At 24.1% G+C, this 20,538-nt stretch overlaps 1 protein-coding gene across 3 annotated transcripts in view; it reads right to left on the bottom strand.

Moving 5' to 3' along the window:
• Positions 1–20,538, bottom strand: part of LOC114130088 (ankyrin repeat and death domain-containing protein 1A-like) — an 80,373-nt gene that overhangs the window by 47,248 nt on the left and 12,587 nt on the right. For all 3 annotated transcript variants that reach the window (XM_050203431.1, XM_050203430.1, XM_050203432.1), the window contains exons 2-3: positions 6,227–6,357; positions 4,919–5,022 (exon numbers count right to left, since the gene is read on the bottom strand). In XM_050203431.1, the coding sequence (XP_050059388.1) occupies positions 4,919–5,022; positions 6,227–6,332 (210 nt within the window). In that variant the 5' untranslated portion in view covers positions 6,333–6,357. The remainder of the gene's footprint in view (positions 1–4,918; positions 5,023–6,226; positions 6,358–20,538) is intronic.

Here is a 20,538-nt window from a genome sequence, read left to right as displayed (position 1 = left end):
TGCCTACACAAGACGCCGTGCTATCATAATTATTCATAATAAATTGAAATTCATATAGATACATAACATGTGTTTTGTAAGGTATAGTTTAATACAAATATCTCCAGGTAAGAAAAATTAGTGTATTATGTTAAAAAGAAAAAAAAATCTCAGTTTTTCATGGAATTATGTGGTTTTCTTTTTAAAGTGCCTATATTGATAAAATAATGTTTACAAGCCGTGTGAATTTAACAAGTATAATAATCAATATATATATTTAAGGTCAAGGATGTTTCTGAAAAATTGTAAACATTAATGAATAATTGGATACATTATCCTAATAGCTTAATTATTATTGTGGCTTATATTATTTACAAAGACAAATGGGTTACAATCGTATATTTATCGGCAATCATTTATAATATATGACAAATATGTAGGACGTAGTTATGTCAATTGGGAAAAAAAAAACATTCGGTATTATACCTGAGCATGAAAAGAGTATATTATATAGATCGTTTTTTTTCTTATATTCTATTTAACTTTGACAGCTCAACCGTTAGTACTGTATTTAAAAATAGCACACACTGATATTTTTTAAACATAATATTAAAATATAATAAACGGTTTTACAATATCGGATTGTCTATTCAATCTGAGCATTTAAATTGTATTCATAATGTCTGGAATATCAACGGACCTTTTCGTATCGTCAGTATATAATAATATTGTGCTTGTCAGATGTTGGTAGTAGATGTTTTTTTTCTTATATCGTTGACGATATTTCTGAAATTTCGAGAATGTGTGGATTCGTGATGAATTTGATTTTTTTATCTTCTCATTTCCATTTCAGTTTTCTCATCTCAACACCTGTTTATATTGTAAACTTGTTTTTACACAAGTAACTTGATTTCGGTGCTACTCTATTAATTATTTTAACATTATATTTTTACAATGATTTATAGCTTAATATATGTAAAATTTAATTTGTAAATATTATTAAGTTTTCAGATTCTAATAATTGTATCCTCGCATACCATACCATAAATTCATAAGCATTATTTATAATATATTCTTCATCATCATGTCTGTACAAAATATAAATTCATGTGATACAGATAAATAAAATACAATTATTCTCTAATTGTTGTTCATCTTAATTGATATATTAATAATGCTTTTCATTTTATGAATAATTGTATTATGGATTAAATATATAATATATAAATATTATAAGTTATGATAAAATACTTATTACACGGTTTTTTTTATAAAATATTGTATACATATTATTCTTTACAGAGGACAACTGTAAACAAAAAAAAAATTGTATATAGGTAATATTGTATAATTGTATATTGTATACATAGTACTATTTAAATAAATATATTTTTAATCATTGTTTTGCTATTGAATTTTTTACAAATATATACAAAATAAAAATTATATTGCTATAAATGAATTTAAGAAATGCATGGACGGAACAAAATAATAATTATTTGGTTTTAAATTTTGAGCGGAGCGAGGAATGTATTGGTTTTACAATGATGTTTATTTCTTTTTCTTTTTTATTCTGTAAACACTTTTTCTCCCCTTAAATTTGCTCAAAAGTACAAGTGTAGGATATTTTTTGAAAGGTAATATTCTTGAGCTGGTTACTCTAGAGAAGTCATTTTTGGATTTTCGAAACGGTACTCGAAATAAAAGTGGTTTAAGGATAAAAAGCGTACGATATCACGATTTTGTAATATTAAATAACTACGGACGATGTTTTCTACCAGAAATATTGCTTCAAATGAAAAATGACCAAGATACCTTTTTTGTTGTATTTTGGATTTTGTTTTTTAAAGTTTAAATTTCGGAATATTTTAGCCATTTTTGAGCTATTTCTAAATATTTTAATTTTGGGAGTTTTTTTTTTGTAATTCGGTTAAAAACATTCGTAAAAATTGACATTTGGGTTGTTTACTTATATTGTCCTTACCTAGACATGGTAAAATTTTCAAAACATTTAAGCCACTTTTGAGCTTTTTCTTTTCTTTTATATTTTTTCTTATTTTTATGATATTTCCTAATTATAAATTATAATTTTAATTATACGAGTATACATCACCTATTTTTATAAATCGTTCTTAATCAGGTCTTAAAACACTTTGTTTATCACCATAGAAACGAATAAAATTAAATAAAAAAGATTAACTCGTCCGCTCAGAATCGTTTTTTATCGAATGCAATCATTGCATTCAAATCAAATACCTACAGTAAAATTACACTATCCTGTCTGAGGACCGAAGGAACGATGGACAAACATCCACCACCAAAGTGCGCTGACCTAATTTTTTTCATATTAATCTAATAATTTAAATAATACAACAGTTATATTATATATTATTCATGTACGTATACATTCACGCTGTGCCTATAATCGTATAATCGATAAAAAAAAATAATAATAATAATATAATTTTGTCATAATTGTTTATGAGTCTAGATAAAAGTGTATGAATTAAAATAATAGTATTTAATTGTAACTAAATACATTTTTATATCTTTATATTATCTATATGTATATTTTTCTTTATTTTTTTTTTTACTTATACTCAACACTGGTTATAATCATTCTTATAAAATCAAGAAACGATGATTACCTGAAATTGTTAATTTATGATAATTATACGTGTTATATATAATATAATGTTGTTACTTAAATATACTTATAAATTTACTTGTATTATATAAGGATTATTTGTACAGCTTATATGATTATATATAGTTGCAAATTGCATAATCGTCGTAATAATTCGCTGTAAATAAATAATTATTAAGTATCGACTATTTTTTTGTGTGATGGCAATAGCTGGGATGTTATTATGATATATACCTACATAGTATTTTGTACTATGTTATTGATTATTATTCCTACACCCTCGTTCCACCTTTTATACAAAAGGGTTTTCAAAATTTTTGGGAAGTTCTTAATAGTTGTCTAGCATATGCTTTTAAGCTACATTTTGAATAGTTAATAGTTAGGGTATTGTTTGTCGTGCGAACATTACACTAAGATTTGTATTGATTTAGTCTGAGTTTGTCTTTGGAAATATAATACAATACATTTCTCTTTTATTTTACGTTTGAAATAGGATTATGTGGTTTATTTTTTTCATTATTCATTTATTTTTATAAAATAACCGTGTCATTTTTTTCGTTACTTATGATTTAGACAATATATTTTAAAATAATCATTGTTTAATTATTACTGTGTATGGTAATTTATTATTTTCCCTTATGTTCATATGGACATATATGGACTCAATCAAATGCATTTTATCCGTTATTTGCTAAAAGTAATAAGGTATATAAGCTGAAATTTATTCTTTTTTTTTTTTTACTGGAAAGAATGCGTATATTAAAAGTTAATGAAAATAGTAATTGTTATTGAATTAAATGCGATAAATGCCTTTCAATTTTTTGTCTGATAACCAACATTTATTACTTTTAAAAATTTCACGAATGTTTGATTTATATAAAAACTTAATGAGCGTTAAAAATAAAATAATAGAAAACTGAAATAGTAAAATTGATAGCCATATTACTATAACAATAATTACGAGATTCACAATTTTGAGTTTATGAATATTTCGGTATAATAATTTATGGTACATAATGACATATTAACAATTACTATTGTATCGTATAAAAAAAAATCAATTGAATTTCAATAAATATTTTGTTGAAGGCAACAGATATTTTACAACATGGAGTATCCCGCGGTGTAATGACTTTATATAACAATAAAAACAATTGAAAATCCGGTACACTACTTCCAAAACAGTTTCAAACGCGGACCACTGGATACTCGGAAAATTTAAAGATTAATAACATTGTATCAAATATAATCGAAAATAATAATATATCACTGCTACTAATATATAAACATTAAAAATTCAAGTGATGGTTAATAATTGAAATTGTTCATTGTTTTTCTATCATATTATACAATTCGTATGATTAGATGAATTATTTTTGTACAAAATATATACTTAGAATTTATAAACATATTTTAACTATACATTCAACAACAAAAGTGATAATCCCACATTTTACATTACAAATATTAAATTCACACAAAGTCTTACTCGTACATATTTTTAATTTTTATATTTTAGTAATTATTTCCTTTTACGTGTATTTTCCAATAACCGTTTGACGTTTAATGTAATAAATAAATAATATTATTAAATGGATTCCATTTTATGCTGTATAAAATGTTAATTCGTATTTTGTTTCGATGAAGTGTATTTAAATTTAAATTATATTTTGATTAATTGATAGTGGTTTTATATAAAAGATTCTTAAATTAAGGTTTAAATATTTAAATATTTCAAACACGTTATCGTTTACATTTTTAATGTCTCAGAGATACTATAATGTTATTTTTTTTTCAGTGTATCTTTTTTCACTAATATAAATTTGGGGAAATGTTTTATTTTCACGGTGACAGTTTCTTAATACTTATGAATTGGAATTTACATTTTAAAATATACAGGACATAACCTGGACGGTCGTAGATAAGATAATTTGATATTTAATATTATTATAAACTATAAATAAAAATTATAAACTCTATATTTAGAAATATACAAAATACTAAATAGTATTGTAGTTTTTAATAAAAAAAAAAATATAATATAAATAATATGAATATGATATAAGTCACAAAATTAACTGTATGTTATTCCAATATTATCAACGTAAAAGTGTTTTTCTTAAAAATATTTTGAATTAATTAACAAATACAATTATATTGTTCATCTAATGTATATTAATGAAGCTATGACTCGTAAAGTACAAAATACTATTAATTTTAAGAACGATTTACGTAAAAAAGTATTTCATCAAATGTATGCATAATATTAAATAAAAATTTAGGTATACTCACATTATTTCGGGAGTTTACATCTAATGGTTCTTTGATGACTCTTTTTACAGCATCTGGGTCATTTTTTATAACAGCTTCGTGCAACAAAAGTTCATTTTTAAGTACTAAAATGAATATAAAACATATGATTTAGTAAGTTTAGCATAATTAAAATAATTTAATTATATACATACTTGAAATTATAGTCAAATTATTATATAAATAATAACTTTTAATTTAAACAAAAATACTTTGGAAAATAGAATATTTAATATGTTTTCATCGCCATCTGAGTGTAGGTACAAAGAGTGCTTAATATAGAATATGTACATGAATACTTTTTAATTATATATATATATATATATATACTATTTTTAGTTTTAGTAAAATTTCAAACTCTTAATACTAGATAGGTATACATCAGTGGTTCTTAACCTTTTGTAGATCACGGTCCCCTGATGAAAAATTTTTAGATACCGTAGACTTATCATCATCAATTTTTTTGAATACGAATTACGACGTATTAAGGCTGTCGCGGACCCCCAGGGGGCCGCGGACCACAGGTTAAGAACCGCTGGTATACATTATATACGATGGTTTTTAGAGCTTACGTATAATATTATATTTTCAACGATTTAGATTATATACGTTATATTATTTTATAATTTTAAATATTGTGCTTAACATGTAATATTCACATATGTATGTTTTTTTTTTTTTAAATGTTTATTAATACATTTTTTAAATTTTCAACAGATAATATCCTTCAAAATACGCTATTTTTAAATTCACACACATTTTTGAGTATAGGGAATTTATCACCATTAAATAACGAATATCGATGTCCAAACAATATCGAAAAAAAAATAATTTCTTATTTATATGATACGATTATATGATATATTATAATATTATGTGCGTTTTGTTATCACAAACGATATTATCCATTAGCTAAATAAGCAAATGTAAATTTAATTATTGTCACCACCCATTTAAGTGAGAATTGTATACGATTGTTTAATATCGTACCAAACGTTTTATACTAATATGTTCGGTTAGATTAAAATTACGACCACGTTTAGAGTTTTAAAGTTCCACCAGGAAAGACTTTTGAATATTTTACACCCTAATGACATACCTACTATAAAGTTCAAACTATAATGTATATATGTTATCGTTTTGTTTGATATGAAATATTAATTCACACGAATAGCTTTAGTATAATACAATCTAGTAAATCAGTCGTTAGAAACCATAAATCACACTCACATAATATGTATAATATTATAAATTATTATTATTATTATATATGTACAATTTAATACAAACCATTACTTGTCCGACGATTTCCTACTTCAGTTGGTGGCTCTGGGTTTTCTTCACCACCGCCCATAGATACTCGTCTTAACACCACACAATCGTCTACCCTAAGCATATTTCCGGCATTACCCGGAGAATATCTGAAATCAATATGCACACACATCATTTAATATTAATATATTGTATATTTTAAAAGCTTAGGCCAATATTCCGTATACAGTTTTGAAATGTAAACGATAACAAATATCATATTTACGCACGCAGACGATTAAATAAGATAAACGATCGGAAACCGAACTTTTTTTACGTCTCCATATCCTCTTAACTAATATTATATCACCTCCACAAATATTTATCGAGGGCGCATCATCGCCAATTATCATGATTATAATATAATGATATATACACTTGTTAAACAAAAATAAATGTATTTCTGTAACTTAAGATTTTTATAAAAAGTAAAAGACTAAATGTATAGGTGCTATTTATATTGTATGATCAATTATATTATATAAATTTCCTACTATACAACAGTCAACAGTGAAAAGCATGAAATATAATTCTATAATGTATATTAAAATAGATTTCAGCTCACAATATTTAGCAAATATAATTACGATTTTCCCCCGTTAAGCAAAAGTGTATACAATTAATTTTATGCAATGAAGATAATTAAAAATAAAAGTGACTCTATTAAAACTTAAAGTAATTTCCCGAGATCAAGTCATAAAAAAACATTGCCCACTAATTTTTTTTTTCAATGTCTTCCCTCCGGAACTTATTAAAATAAATAAAAATGCGTCATAATACAAAGAATGTGTAAAAAATAGAAGTGTTCATTTTCTCTCCTAGTAAAAATACGGGTTATAAAACAGTAACATTAAACGAAAACCCGATTTAATATAATTGTACATGACACGTAACATACGTATTACAATGGCTATGAACATTATATTTTGTTCTATTATAAAAATAATAATATAGTTAGTAGTTACCTCCTATTTTTGTTTTCAGTAAAAAAGTACGATTATAAATTTTACAGTTTTGAAAATTGTTCTTCCTAAATTGTATGATAATGTTAATCTGATATTACCTTATTTATTTTTATCTTCTTTGTTTTATATTATGGAATACAATTAATAAAATAAAACAACTATTATAATTGTATTAAAATATATAATGCATGTATACTACACAACACCCAAATATTAAAAGCCAAACCTAACTTAATAGTAGTTCATTATTTTGATGTATTGTCTTGTTCAATAATTTATCTACTTATAATCAAATACGATCCTGTCGAGAATACGTTACTTTTAATAATATTTCTTTTTAAACTTTTAAATAACACCAAAACAGATGTTTTAATTTAATCAAAACTGTATCAATAAAATAATTTTAAACAATTCAAATCATATTCAATATTTAAAATTATAATTTTAAAAAAAATACAAAAAATATGTATGTTTTAGAAGACGTTATATCATTTTTTTTATTTATCTCTCTAACTCATGCATATTTTAACTTTGTATTGGTATGATGTATTACATTTAAGATAAGAATAAATTAACCTATTATCAATCTTTAAGTCAGAAGCATTGTATGCGTTAGTAGATACATCGATTTTTGGTTTTTTCAATTATTTTTAAGTTATGATTGTTTGAGTATATAAATTAATAGAATTAAAAAATGGTCATATAATGTAGCATATCGAAGATCAGAAAACATTTTGCATAGATTAGAAATAAAAAAATGTAGTGTACTGACATCCTTTTTGTTAAAATATATTAAATAAAATAAATTGGTTTAAATAGAAATGATGCTTTATTGTTTTAAGTGTTATTTCGTCTAACTGAATGTTAATACTATAAAATGTTTTATATACAAATTTATAATAAAACTTTAGTATTAATATTGTTGTATTTTGAAGTATACACTTAGTTTGAAGTATTTTTTATAAATACCTACTTCAGACAATGTTTGTATTTACATGACAATAGAACACTATGATTTTATGTTATTTAGCAATTTTTTGCACGATTATACGAATAAAACTCAAGCTACTTAAAAAAAAAAAAAATAATAATAAAGATATAATCTAATTTTCTTTTGGAACTTATGTTAATAAAGAATATAAAATAAAAATAAATAAATGTAATAAAAAAAGTGTTATAAATTATATAAACATGTTATATATACTAAATTTTTTGTACATTATACTACGCCTCGATTTTTACTCAGCTAATATAATATTAATATTTTAAACCCACAATGTTGACCTAATTAAAAACCATTTTCAACGATCAAATTGTATTAACAACTTCCATTTAAGAAACAAATTCTTTTATTATTTATCATAATATTATAAAAAGTGACTATATATGTATAAATTGAGATGTGTAAATTATTTTATCAACATATAAAATATATTTATTAAAATTTAATAAGCCGTAGGTATAACATATGTTTCATTGTACGAACTATCATGTATATAATATATATACTATAAATAAATAAATAATAAAAAAATATATATTATTATTATTTATATAGTACTTGAATTATTAATTTGGCAAATAATTTTGATCGTGTAATTTTAATTAAACTTGGCAAATTATTGTTCAAAATGAAAATAGAATGCATAAAATAGACAGATAATTTTGTGTTCTCGACAGAGGAAATTGTGGTACACACTGTTTTTATATGGAGTCACTTTATTTTATTTTGTCTGTTTGTGTACGTTACACTCCATAACTTAATACGATCTTGCAATATAATCTTACTATTACTACTAGTGTTGTTATTAGATAGCCCAGTGATATGCATTCATTTCATTTTAATTATAACATTTTCACGATAATAAGTTTCTCTACATAGGATGTGCGGTATAGTTGTAATTATTTATGATTTCACTTTTGCTCATATATAATAATATGTTCTATAGTACAATATTTATCATAATTCAGATAATCGTAGAGCATACCTAATATAAATAATTAAATGTTATGTATAGCCTTGTTTATACAAGATAGTAACCTAACCAAATCCAATAATAATAGTAAATATTTTAAATGGATTATGTAGATAACGTGCATTATATATACACTAAATAAATTAAAAATGCATTTCATGAAATAAATCATTCTCGAGCAAATATAGAAGAAGTGTAATCATTTTTTTTTTTACGTTTTTTTAAAATATAAACTTAAAATTTACATTTTTAACTCGTTTGCACTCACCGGCTATCCGTTAAAAATATTATTTATTTAAAATGTCTGTATAATTTTTGCATTTTTGATTAAAATTTTGCAACAAATATTGGCAATGGATTAATTCTTAAAATGCTTCAATACCATCTTAAAGATATTTTTAATATTACATTAAATATTAGGGTCGTGTTTTTAATACATATATTTAATTTACAAACAGTATGTTCAATAGGTACTTTTTGTTTTTAATATCAAATTTTTATTAGAGTTCATACAAAATTATTTTTACTTTATACTACGTAAATCATCAAATAGAGTCAGTCTCAAAACTCGAGAGTTCTCGAGTTTTTCAGAAAATGACCATCACAAATACAATATTTCAATAAGAAGAAATGATGAATGGACATGTTTTGCATTACCCACTATTTATATCCGACTATAAAGACATTTTGTAATGCTGTTGATAAATAGAGAAATTAAAAAAATACGTTAAAATATATAAGCTGTTATTTATTATATTTTTTCAAAATATTTTTCTAGTTCAAAGTTTTTAAAAACTATACTAACCTATTTTGTTTTTATAAGTAAGTAAATATACATATTAGAATATATAAGTATATTTTTATTTTAAATACCAATAATTCTGGTTAATATCATTTTATTATTATTTTTTTTTTATTAGATTAGAAATACCGTATATTGAATTGATTTTATCAAATATATCACTTACTTTAATATATATATATATATTTGTTATTAAGTAAATAATAATTAGTTATTTGTTATGTAATACATTATTATTATTAGAAATCTTATAATAGTCAGTTTAGTGTACACAGTAGAATTGTATCTAAATTAATATAAATAGCTTAAAAATGTCATCGCATATAAAAAATAGTATTACCTATATTATATGGCATCAAAAAATTTTGAATCACTTTAATCAGTATTGATTAAATCACACATCGTAAATCTTGCTGATACAGACCAGCTTCTGGAAATTACGAATGAAGATTTTTGAAAATAACCCTCAGAGATTCGTCATTTTATAGTTGATACGTTATTATACCTGCTTTTTGAATTTTAAGATGAATAGATTTAAGTTTGATTTACAAAATGAACTGCCCAAGTCAATGATATCCTTAAAGTTGTAAATTTGATTAGTTGTCACATTAGGTATATAGGCGGGGATGCCTTTAATATACGTAGAAGTTAAAATAATTTTTGGTATAATATTGTTGGCTGTTTTTAACTATCCCTGATTTTTAGTTTCTGATGAGGTAACAATATTGTAATTGTCTACAAAAATAGGATGTTCTGTGGTGGTAAAAGCATCAAAACGGTTGTTCGCGATGAAAGTTTTTTTTTTTTTTTGTGTTCGTGATAGGCGGTGATTGTGTTGGGAAGAAAAAGATTATAGAGTTTGATTTTATTAGAATGGATCATATAGAAGCATCATTATTAATTGACCACGGTCAACAAATCAAATCATTCACCTTATTCACCACTAAAATCTATTATATTATTATGACTTTTACAAAAAAAAAAAAAAAAGATATCGATAATGTGTAGTTTGTGTATATAATATGTTGTAGGTACATGTTAAATATTGCTACTAACAACAGTGGAGGACGTTTTCACGCACTTACAATTATGTTATTAAATTTTAAACATTGGGATACACAATGCATTTGTAATTGGAAACTACTTGGTTGAACGCATATGTTCATTAAATACCATTGTATTGTATTCCCAGACATGTGACGTACACACTCCATTATTATATTATCGTACAGCACCAATATGTACAGCATAAATGGAATCTATAATAAACGTATATTGGGTGTATTGGTACATAATATTATATATATCTATATACGTATTGTTGAGGTTTATTTAATATATATATATGTGTGTGTGTGTGTGTGTGTGTGTGTGTGTGTGTGTGTGTGTGTGTGTGTATGTGTTTCTCTACGATTCTCGTTGCAGAGTTATTTATGCATTATATTAACCATGTAATAGTGGAGAACTTATAGATGATAATTGATAACATTTATACAGTACGAATCGTAACGATTTTAAAAATATTTTTCTAACTTATACTCAATATAAATACATTTTATGAAAAAAAATACATGAACATTTCAATAGTATGTATAAAATGTTAGGTACACATTATAAGTTTGGCGTCATACATTTTGCAATGTGTACAGCGATTTCTGTACACATCGCAAACTTTACAATTTGTCTTTATAAAGTAGATGGATTACAGTACATGCTACATTATATAATTCACGAAGTGTACAACATTCACTGTAGAAATCACACATGTAAAAACATGTTAACATTTTAACCACTATCATACTGTTGTTCACATAACAAAAATATAATAGGAATATTTTACTCTATCATAAGACTATAAATATAATATATTTCCATAACCATATAATATCTAAATTCACTCTATTTGTGCATCACCAGCATGTGAGAGTTATTACTTATCAATATTATAAAATTAAACATTTTATAAAGTTGTTATAATATTATTGATAAACAATCAATACAATATATATATATATATATATTATTTTTAATTATCTATTTGTATACTTTATTATTTATCTGCGTTTAATTGTTAATTTCTCAGTTGCTATATCTTAAATATACTTAGTTTTGATATTATAATTAATCATAATACCAAATAAAATAAATCATTTCTAATTAAAAAAATACAATTTGATTATCTTTATAATATGTTAATGTAGTATGATTATCATAGTACATTAAATATATACATATACAATTAATGACAATCAATCAATAAATTTTTTAGGTATGTTTATTACTTTCAAATCAAACTATCCACGTAAGATGATTAATAACCTTAAAAATTGTTTTTATTATTATTATTCAATAAAACCGTATTGTTGTGAATTAATATTGAAACACTATTATATTGGTTTGAATAATTTAAATAATATTTAAAAATCTTTAAAGACCTTTAGTTTTTAGTTTGAAATTAAATAAACTTTGATTAGTTTTATTAATATAGTATATATTCTATTATTATTTTAAATATTCTATTATTTATCATAGCGTCAAGTATTATATAAAACGGTCTAACCAAGTTCTGTGTTATAAACGGCTATTTTAAATTGTATATTACTGTAAATCACAAAATAATTATATAATTATTTGTCACTGTTTATGTTTTCATTATCTTAAGCTATACAAATTAAGGAAATATTACATACTTGGTATATCTAATTGCTCTTCAATACGTTAAATATTATAAAAACAAAATAAATAAGTATGTATAGGTAACGTAATAGATTATATTTTTTACCCCAATTGCTTTTGCTGGCGAGGATTACATATATTAAAAAAAAAAAAAAAAATTTCTTTATTTTTTGTATAATGTTATTGTAGGAAAATTGAATAAATGATTTTTTTTTTCAAATATGTAAGACTTTTATTCAATTCTATGCATTTAGCTAATAATATAATTATTGATGTCTAATGATTGGTTGTTAAAGTTTATTTTCGAAAAATCCACTAACATAATCGTATAATCAACCATCTTTCAAATAATTTATATGTCATAGCAATTGCCAGTGCCACAAATAGGGATTTAGGACTTAGGTATAGATCAAATTTTATATGCAAATAATTTAGTAATGAAGTTTTGAGAGCCCTTTCTTGAAATTATAAGGCCTCTTTGTGGGTGCTCCCAGCACTTTCACTAGTTGCAGCACTAGCAATTACATAACGATACCCAATCTAAGCAATACATTTTTACCTGTATTCAATTTTAGGACTATATTGTTCTGCAAATTGTAATATATTATGATTAATATTTTCAATTAGTTATTTAAATATATATTTTTATTTTTAAATTTCGTTAATATTTTATTTTATTATATACATTACACATATGATGTTATAAAGTAAGTCTTAAGTATAAGTACAAAATAAATGTTATGAATAACCAGTGGTTGAACGTGTATATAATATTTTACGAGTTTAACAACATATAAGAAATTGATTTTTTCATTTAGTACGAATAAAAAAATCAAATAAATTTATAAATTCACACGAGAACACAATAACAAAAAGTGTTTCGTTGTATTTTGTATTCATAAAATCATAAGAAAAAAAAACTATTGTAATGTGTATTACTTGTTTTTTTTTTGAAATATTATATTTTAATCATCTTAAATTTAGTATTTTTTTTTTAAAATGTCAGCCTATACTATCGTTTTAAATTTTAAAACAAAATAATTTATTAAACAATGTACATGTACATGCATACTAACTAATAATTATTATTTTCATTTTTATTATTTATGAACATTTCAAATTTATAGAAAATAAGGAACTGTATATTCTCCTAAATTATATTTCGGTACATTATTATTATTATTATAAAAATAATCATTGTTTTTTATAAAATAAATAATAATTAATTAGCTATTTAGATTTACTAACATTGACAAAAAATATGTTGATTCAGTATTTTAAATTAAAAACATTTATAATATGAATTTCATGTATAATTTCTAAATTTGAAGTAGGTAGTAGAATCATTGTATTTTTGGAACGCACCAAATTTTACTCAGAAAATATTATGAAATTATTTAAATACCGTCATAAAATAATTTCAAATGTTCTATACCACAAAAAATGAATGAAATTTTATTATTACTTATTATAATACTCATTTGAAGTATTAATTACTTTTTACATGGCGGTGGTTTTTTTTTTTTAATGAACTATTCAGTTAATATAATCTATACAGGTGTATACAAAAATAAACATTAAGCGAAATATTATTTTGATCAATGGATTCTCGTATTTGTTTCATTGTATACAATATGCAATATTATAATATAGTATATGCATATTAGTCACTATCAGTTATAAAAACTAAAATATTTTATTTTATATTTAATGAGATAAAAACTATTATGTTTCCGACAACAACGCACACACTTAATATATCTAATTATTTTTTTTATTAAACAATAAATACAATTGATTACATTAATTAATGAGCTATATTTGTCGAACCTTGATAAATATAATTTTAATATATACATATATATATATTATATATGGTATATCATCATACTAGGTTGGTGGTAATTCTAATATTTCTGTACTATAATACACATCACATACAATACGCATGTCGTAGTTATATCGACTCAATATTGCAGCTATTAATAAATATAATACAATAATACAAGCTACCTATCAAAATGATCGCACCATACATCGTAAATCATACATATTCTATTAAAATTGAAAATACTCCTCCACAAAATATATGATTGTTGTATGTTTTAGATACTAAACTATATATTTCACTACGCGCAGCTTATCAGTGTACAATCTATAATATAGCCAATGCCTAAGTTCATTCCGACGAACTTCCACGAATATTGTTATATTATTTATATATTGCAATAGTTTGTAAAAGCTGTACCCATTTTATATTATAGGTAATAACGAATAATAGTGCAGTTATATTGGATTATTATACGGAACGCTCAAACACATATTATCATACATAGTCTAATAATAATAATTTATCATGAAATATATCGTACAATAATTTGCTAACAATCGTAGCGTGTGATGGACTGCGCGACGGGAAGAGAACTCGATAGTTGTCGTTGCGGTCATCGCTCGTAACATATACTGATAATTGGATAAAAATTTCAAAAAAAAATATTTGCAAATAACAACCACATCGCATGGGCATTAAAATAGACATATATGTATAACAATAATAATAATATAAGTACCGTCTATGAGAATTTCAGAGCGTTCGATGGTGAGATGGTGACTTCAAAGGTCGAACAACTGCACGCTGATGGCAATGAAGGGTTAACTACCCCGCACTGACTCTGCCAACAGATTCGTTCGTCGTCATCTACATCAGGACCGGAAACGGTTTTCGAACCGAACGTCAAAGGATACTATTTTGTGGATAAGTTAGTAGGGCATCATTCGACTTATATAATACATAATAATAATGTCTAGCCGTTGACTTACATCTTATACGGACAGATGTGATTATTTGATGTCTAAAATTGTCTTAGATATCATCAATATGATTTATTTACATGAATCCGTAATGAATTCTGCGTCTTGTTATATTAAACATGTCGAAAAATCCTAATAAAATTAATAATAATATTTAAGTTCAGTTTATTCCACATTACGCATTTTAACATCTGGACTCTCACTGTGATATAGTTACGCGTTCACACAATCTTAGTAAATTCTGTCAAATTCATAATATTATTTTAATATATATTTGGGAAATAATATTTTTAAGCTATATAGGTCAGGTTTACTTTTTCTAATCTAACATAACATCTAACTTTTAGATAATTGTTATGTTAACAAATGTTTCGTTCCTACAACCCATATACTACGTATACAATGTTTGTAAACTGCTAAAAATATAATAGGATAATAATTACAGCATAATGGTTTAAAATATAAAATCAGTACAAATAAATTAAATATATAATTTTTGAATTGTTAATTCACGTAGTCCAATATTACATATATCTTAGCCTGCAACTAAATATTATTATTTGGCTTTTTCAGTCTCATTAATATATGCGTTAAGTACCTTTCTTATCTTCTTTATAATAATTGTCTGATAAACTTCACAATAACCAAGTATGTATTCTATTATATTATACTTTAAATAATTAAAAAAAAAAAAAAATCAAAATTCTATAAATTCAAATAGATTATAAAAAAAGTATGCGTGTTAAATAATAAGAATTGCGTAGGTACTGTATAGAATAATATACAAGTATGTATCGTGCATATATTTATCTAATAACCGTCAAGGTTAAAGGCTAAGTTAAAATAATAATACAAATATGGTTATAAAAAGTACAATATAAACTTAAACAGCCTTAAACTAATATTATAATATTTTGTTCTTCAATACCTGTCTCGATCATTTCCTTTATTCTTAATAAAATCACTTTGCTTTTCTTAAGGTGATAATAACTACACTAGAGCGTTCGAAAATGTAACAAATTAAACACCGTTGATCTATTCAATATAGAATGCCTGTGATCTCTAAAAATATAAAATTTACTTTTGGCTATATTTTAATTTACTGTACTTTTTTTTTATACTTTTATACTGGGTTGTGATATTCAATTAAAATTATTTAAATTGCATTTATTATTTATAGTGTAACCTACTAAGATTATCTTGGTATTATTATATTCTATAGTTATAGTATATTTGGATATTCTACCTACTGTACTTAAACCTATACGGTTGTATATATGTTTATAAACAATATTATAAAAAATATAAATAAATCATATGAACAATAGACATATAACAAAGAACAAATATGGTGGGCTGATTTCTTATATTTCCATTTGAAGAGCAACAGCTAGTTGTTTTTCTAATAAATCCATTCTCTTTTATATCGACTTCAATGACCTTAAAAAGAAAAAATAACAACTGAGATGAAAGATCACTGCCAAAAACCAAAATGATGTAGCTATTATTATATTTTATAATCCAACTGTGGAGTGGAAGTTGAATCCACAAGTTGCTTTTTAGATGACATTCTTTAGTGTGATTATTTGTATCTAATTTTTCTTTTCTATTTTGTACATCTTGTACAATCCGTTAAAATTAAGAAATTTGTAGAAAAAAATTGCAAACTATTTTTTAGTTAAAAATGCATAAATTGTCTTTTCCTTATTCAGTAGATTTTTTAAAAATCATAGAAAATTTACTTTTTAAACACTAAAATAATAACTAGATATCTATATCTAATTATATACTTAAAATATTGAAAATCAAAGCATTTTTACTGCACCAAAAAAATTATAGCAAATAAAAAAACCACACACACATATTACAGTAAAATCAATACATTCAACGTTCTTCTCAGAATCAAATATACGAAATAAATTACCTTATATTATGTTAAGCTAGATGACGATTCTTCTATCTGAAAAAAGCGTCAAACCATAAAAGTAACTCCAATTATAATGACTCAACAGTATTTTGGAAAATATTCGATCAAATATAATATACATAGACATCGATCTCGGCACGTGTGTTGAAACGACAAGTTCCAACGGCAATAAATTCATTTTTAACAAATCCATTTAGTTTTCATCGCAATATTTATAATAATACACTTTAACTTAAGGCCAGTTATAATAGTATACTGTTTATGCCTCAAATGTTGTGTTTGTTATTATCGTTAAATTAAAAACCGACAGCAAGTTTCCGTATTTATAGTACTATAATAATCATAATTACTAAATTGAAAACGTACACGGTTACCTCTTGTAGATATATTTTCTTACTTTAACTTCAGTTGGGTTATATTCTGTTATTGATGGCGTGAGGCGTCGACCGTGTCGTGAACGCAGTATTGTTTTATATTACGCGTACTAAAAAGACGGTGTCAACGCTTTATAATGCGGACATTGAACGGTTTCGTAACACATAAAATAAGTTCACACAGTTTTTGAATTATATGCACTAACAACTGAGCTATGATACTGGGCTCAGTGCACGCGTATCCTTCGTTTTTAACGAGATTTAGTTTTACAGTCTCGAATATAACCATATCGATTTATTAAATTAATTTTTCTATATTTTTCATTTTGCGCTTAACTACGCATTGAATAAAGGGCAGGCCATGGATTATTATCAAATAACATTCTAATTTTAACAATTATTACGATGTTGAATGTAATATGCGATACGGAGTATAATTAGTTCCCATGAGTAAGCTAAACTCGGTGGTGGGATCAAAAATGTGCACGATCTATTTATTCATAAAAAGGTATGTCTAGTTGTAAAAATCAGTAATTACACAGTTTTACTAATTTTGTTCTAAAAACCAGTTTTGTATCAACGTACCTATTGAATTGTTTTTTCTTAACATTTATATGAATTTTCTTTTTATTTATAAAATAATCATTGTTCAAAAAAATACACAATAGTATGCAACTGATTTTACTTGACTAATTATTAATTTATTATAATAAATACAATTAATTTTATTAAAATATAGTATGGAAAAATTTTTTTTAAAAACTACAGTGATATGAAAACAATATTGGAGAGATAATTATAAAAATAATACTGTTGTGTCACGGTTCAGTGTTTTTTTTTTTAAATGACGTATTAAATATCAATATTCACAACCGATCACAAAAAATGTCACGTATATCATTATAAAATGCAGGATATAGTTATTATTATAAATTTTAAATATAAACGTTTGACGTTGTCATCATTATTACGTGGAATTGAAACTGAGATCTAGTGAGTGTTAACTTCCATTTTATGTATAACGTATCGTTTTGAAGACTGATGGCGTGGCATGATGCGTTAAACGTCAAGGAATCTCATAATATTTAATGGGAAAGTAAAAGTCAGTCAAAAGTTCTACTTTGTAATAATAATAAATCTCTGTTATAATATAAGCCGATAGGTATATTACATAATGAATAATTAAGTTAATTAAAATGTGTATTTGTTAATGCCAATTTGTATAAGATATGTACATTATGATTTAATTTAGACTGCTGCTGCATATATAAAATCATTTCAATAACAAAAATGAGAACTATTCCCACAGTTAAAAAGTTCAAACAAATTTTTAACTCATTTATTTAAAATTGAAATATTATTAAAATTAATAAAATTTTGATTTGGTGAACCGTTCGTTAGCGACTCGAAAGACACTGGATAGCCACCACATTAATTAAATTTATGATTTATTAAATAATGTCGAACGGATGAAGATAAACTAAATTAATTAATGTAATATGAAATAAAATCCAACGTAGATGAATTAAGAGAATTCCAAATAGTATCAAATAATAGACAACCTAAAATTATAATATATTCAATAAAAATATTGAATTTTATAAATTTAATTGAAAAATAAAATTGTATAATAAACTATTACTTATTAAGTATTATACCTACTATACTAAGAATAAATTCCTATATGTATTAAAAATCATTTAGTTTTCATAGTATGTCCAAAAGTATTTTTAAGTATTCTTACCACAACAAATAACAAATTATGGTTTTTAATTTGCACTACGCATAATTAATATGAAACGTATTTTAAAATATTAATTTAGAAAGTTTTTTATTTGTTTGTATTTTACCCATCAAGGAGCGAGTAAGATACAGAGAAAATTATCTATCAACCACTTTCTAAAAATCAAAAGACGCTCTTGACACTTACATTTTATGTGAAGGAAACCATCCAACTAATTATAAAGGCTGCCAAATCCACAAAGACTTCCAACGTCATCGCCAGCTTATAGAAAAAAACCACTTCCCAAAATTTAAATCCCCCATTGCATTAAACCGTTCCACTAACGATTCCCGTTCTAACTCTCACACCCAAAAGCATCGCTTATGCTCATAAGCTACTGATTAAATTCATACATCCGCACGCACACACACCAATATAACCAACCTCTCTAAATCCTAATTTAATCCTAAAAAAATTTACAATCAAGTTAAACGATCACTTATTTGATTTTCATTTTTATTACCGTTATCGCGCTCTTCACAGAAAAAAAAACACTTGGTAACATACACACTTATTTTTAATTCTCTTATAACTAATCCTCCAATGAAATACTGATGATGTACTTAATCATCTTATCATCTTAACTAAAATACTTATCATTTAGTAAATAAATTGTACTATTTATGGAAAATTTTCCATAAATACAAGTGGGGTCTGTGAGCGGCTTCTTACACGATATCATGTCATAATAGCTGTGTAATCGCATATAACACGTATTAAGATACAAATATTATACAAATTATATACTTCGAAATAAAAAATTGTATTATAAATTAAAATATATTTTAAAATTAATTAAAACACAAATTATTTATCTACGTGAATTAATACTGATTATAGTTATATATAGTTTTGATAATATGAGTCCTGTTTTTTATTTATTTTTTTTTTTAATACCGTTTGAGTTTTTTTTTAAATTTTTTTACGTAGTTAATGTCAAACACGAATTTCAAATTGGTTAACCGGAAAAAAAAATA

This window comes from Aphis gossypii, chromosome 3 (assembly GCF_020184175.1).
Source record: "Aphis gossypii isolate Hap1 chromosome 3, ASM2018417v2, whole genome shotgun sequence".
NCBI classification, from domain to species: Eukaryota; Metazoa; Arthropoda; class Insecta; order Hemiptera; family Aphididae; genus Aphis; species Aphis gossypii.
The sequence above is the reverse complement of the archived record's forward strand: the minus strand, read 5'-3'. Positions and strand labels throughout refer to the sequence as shown.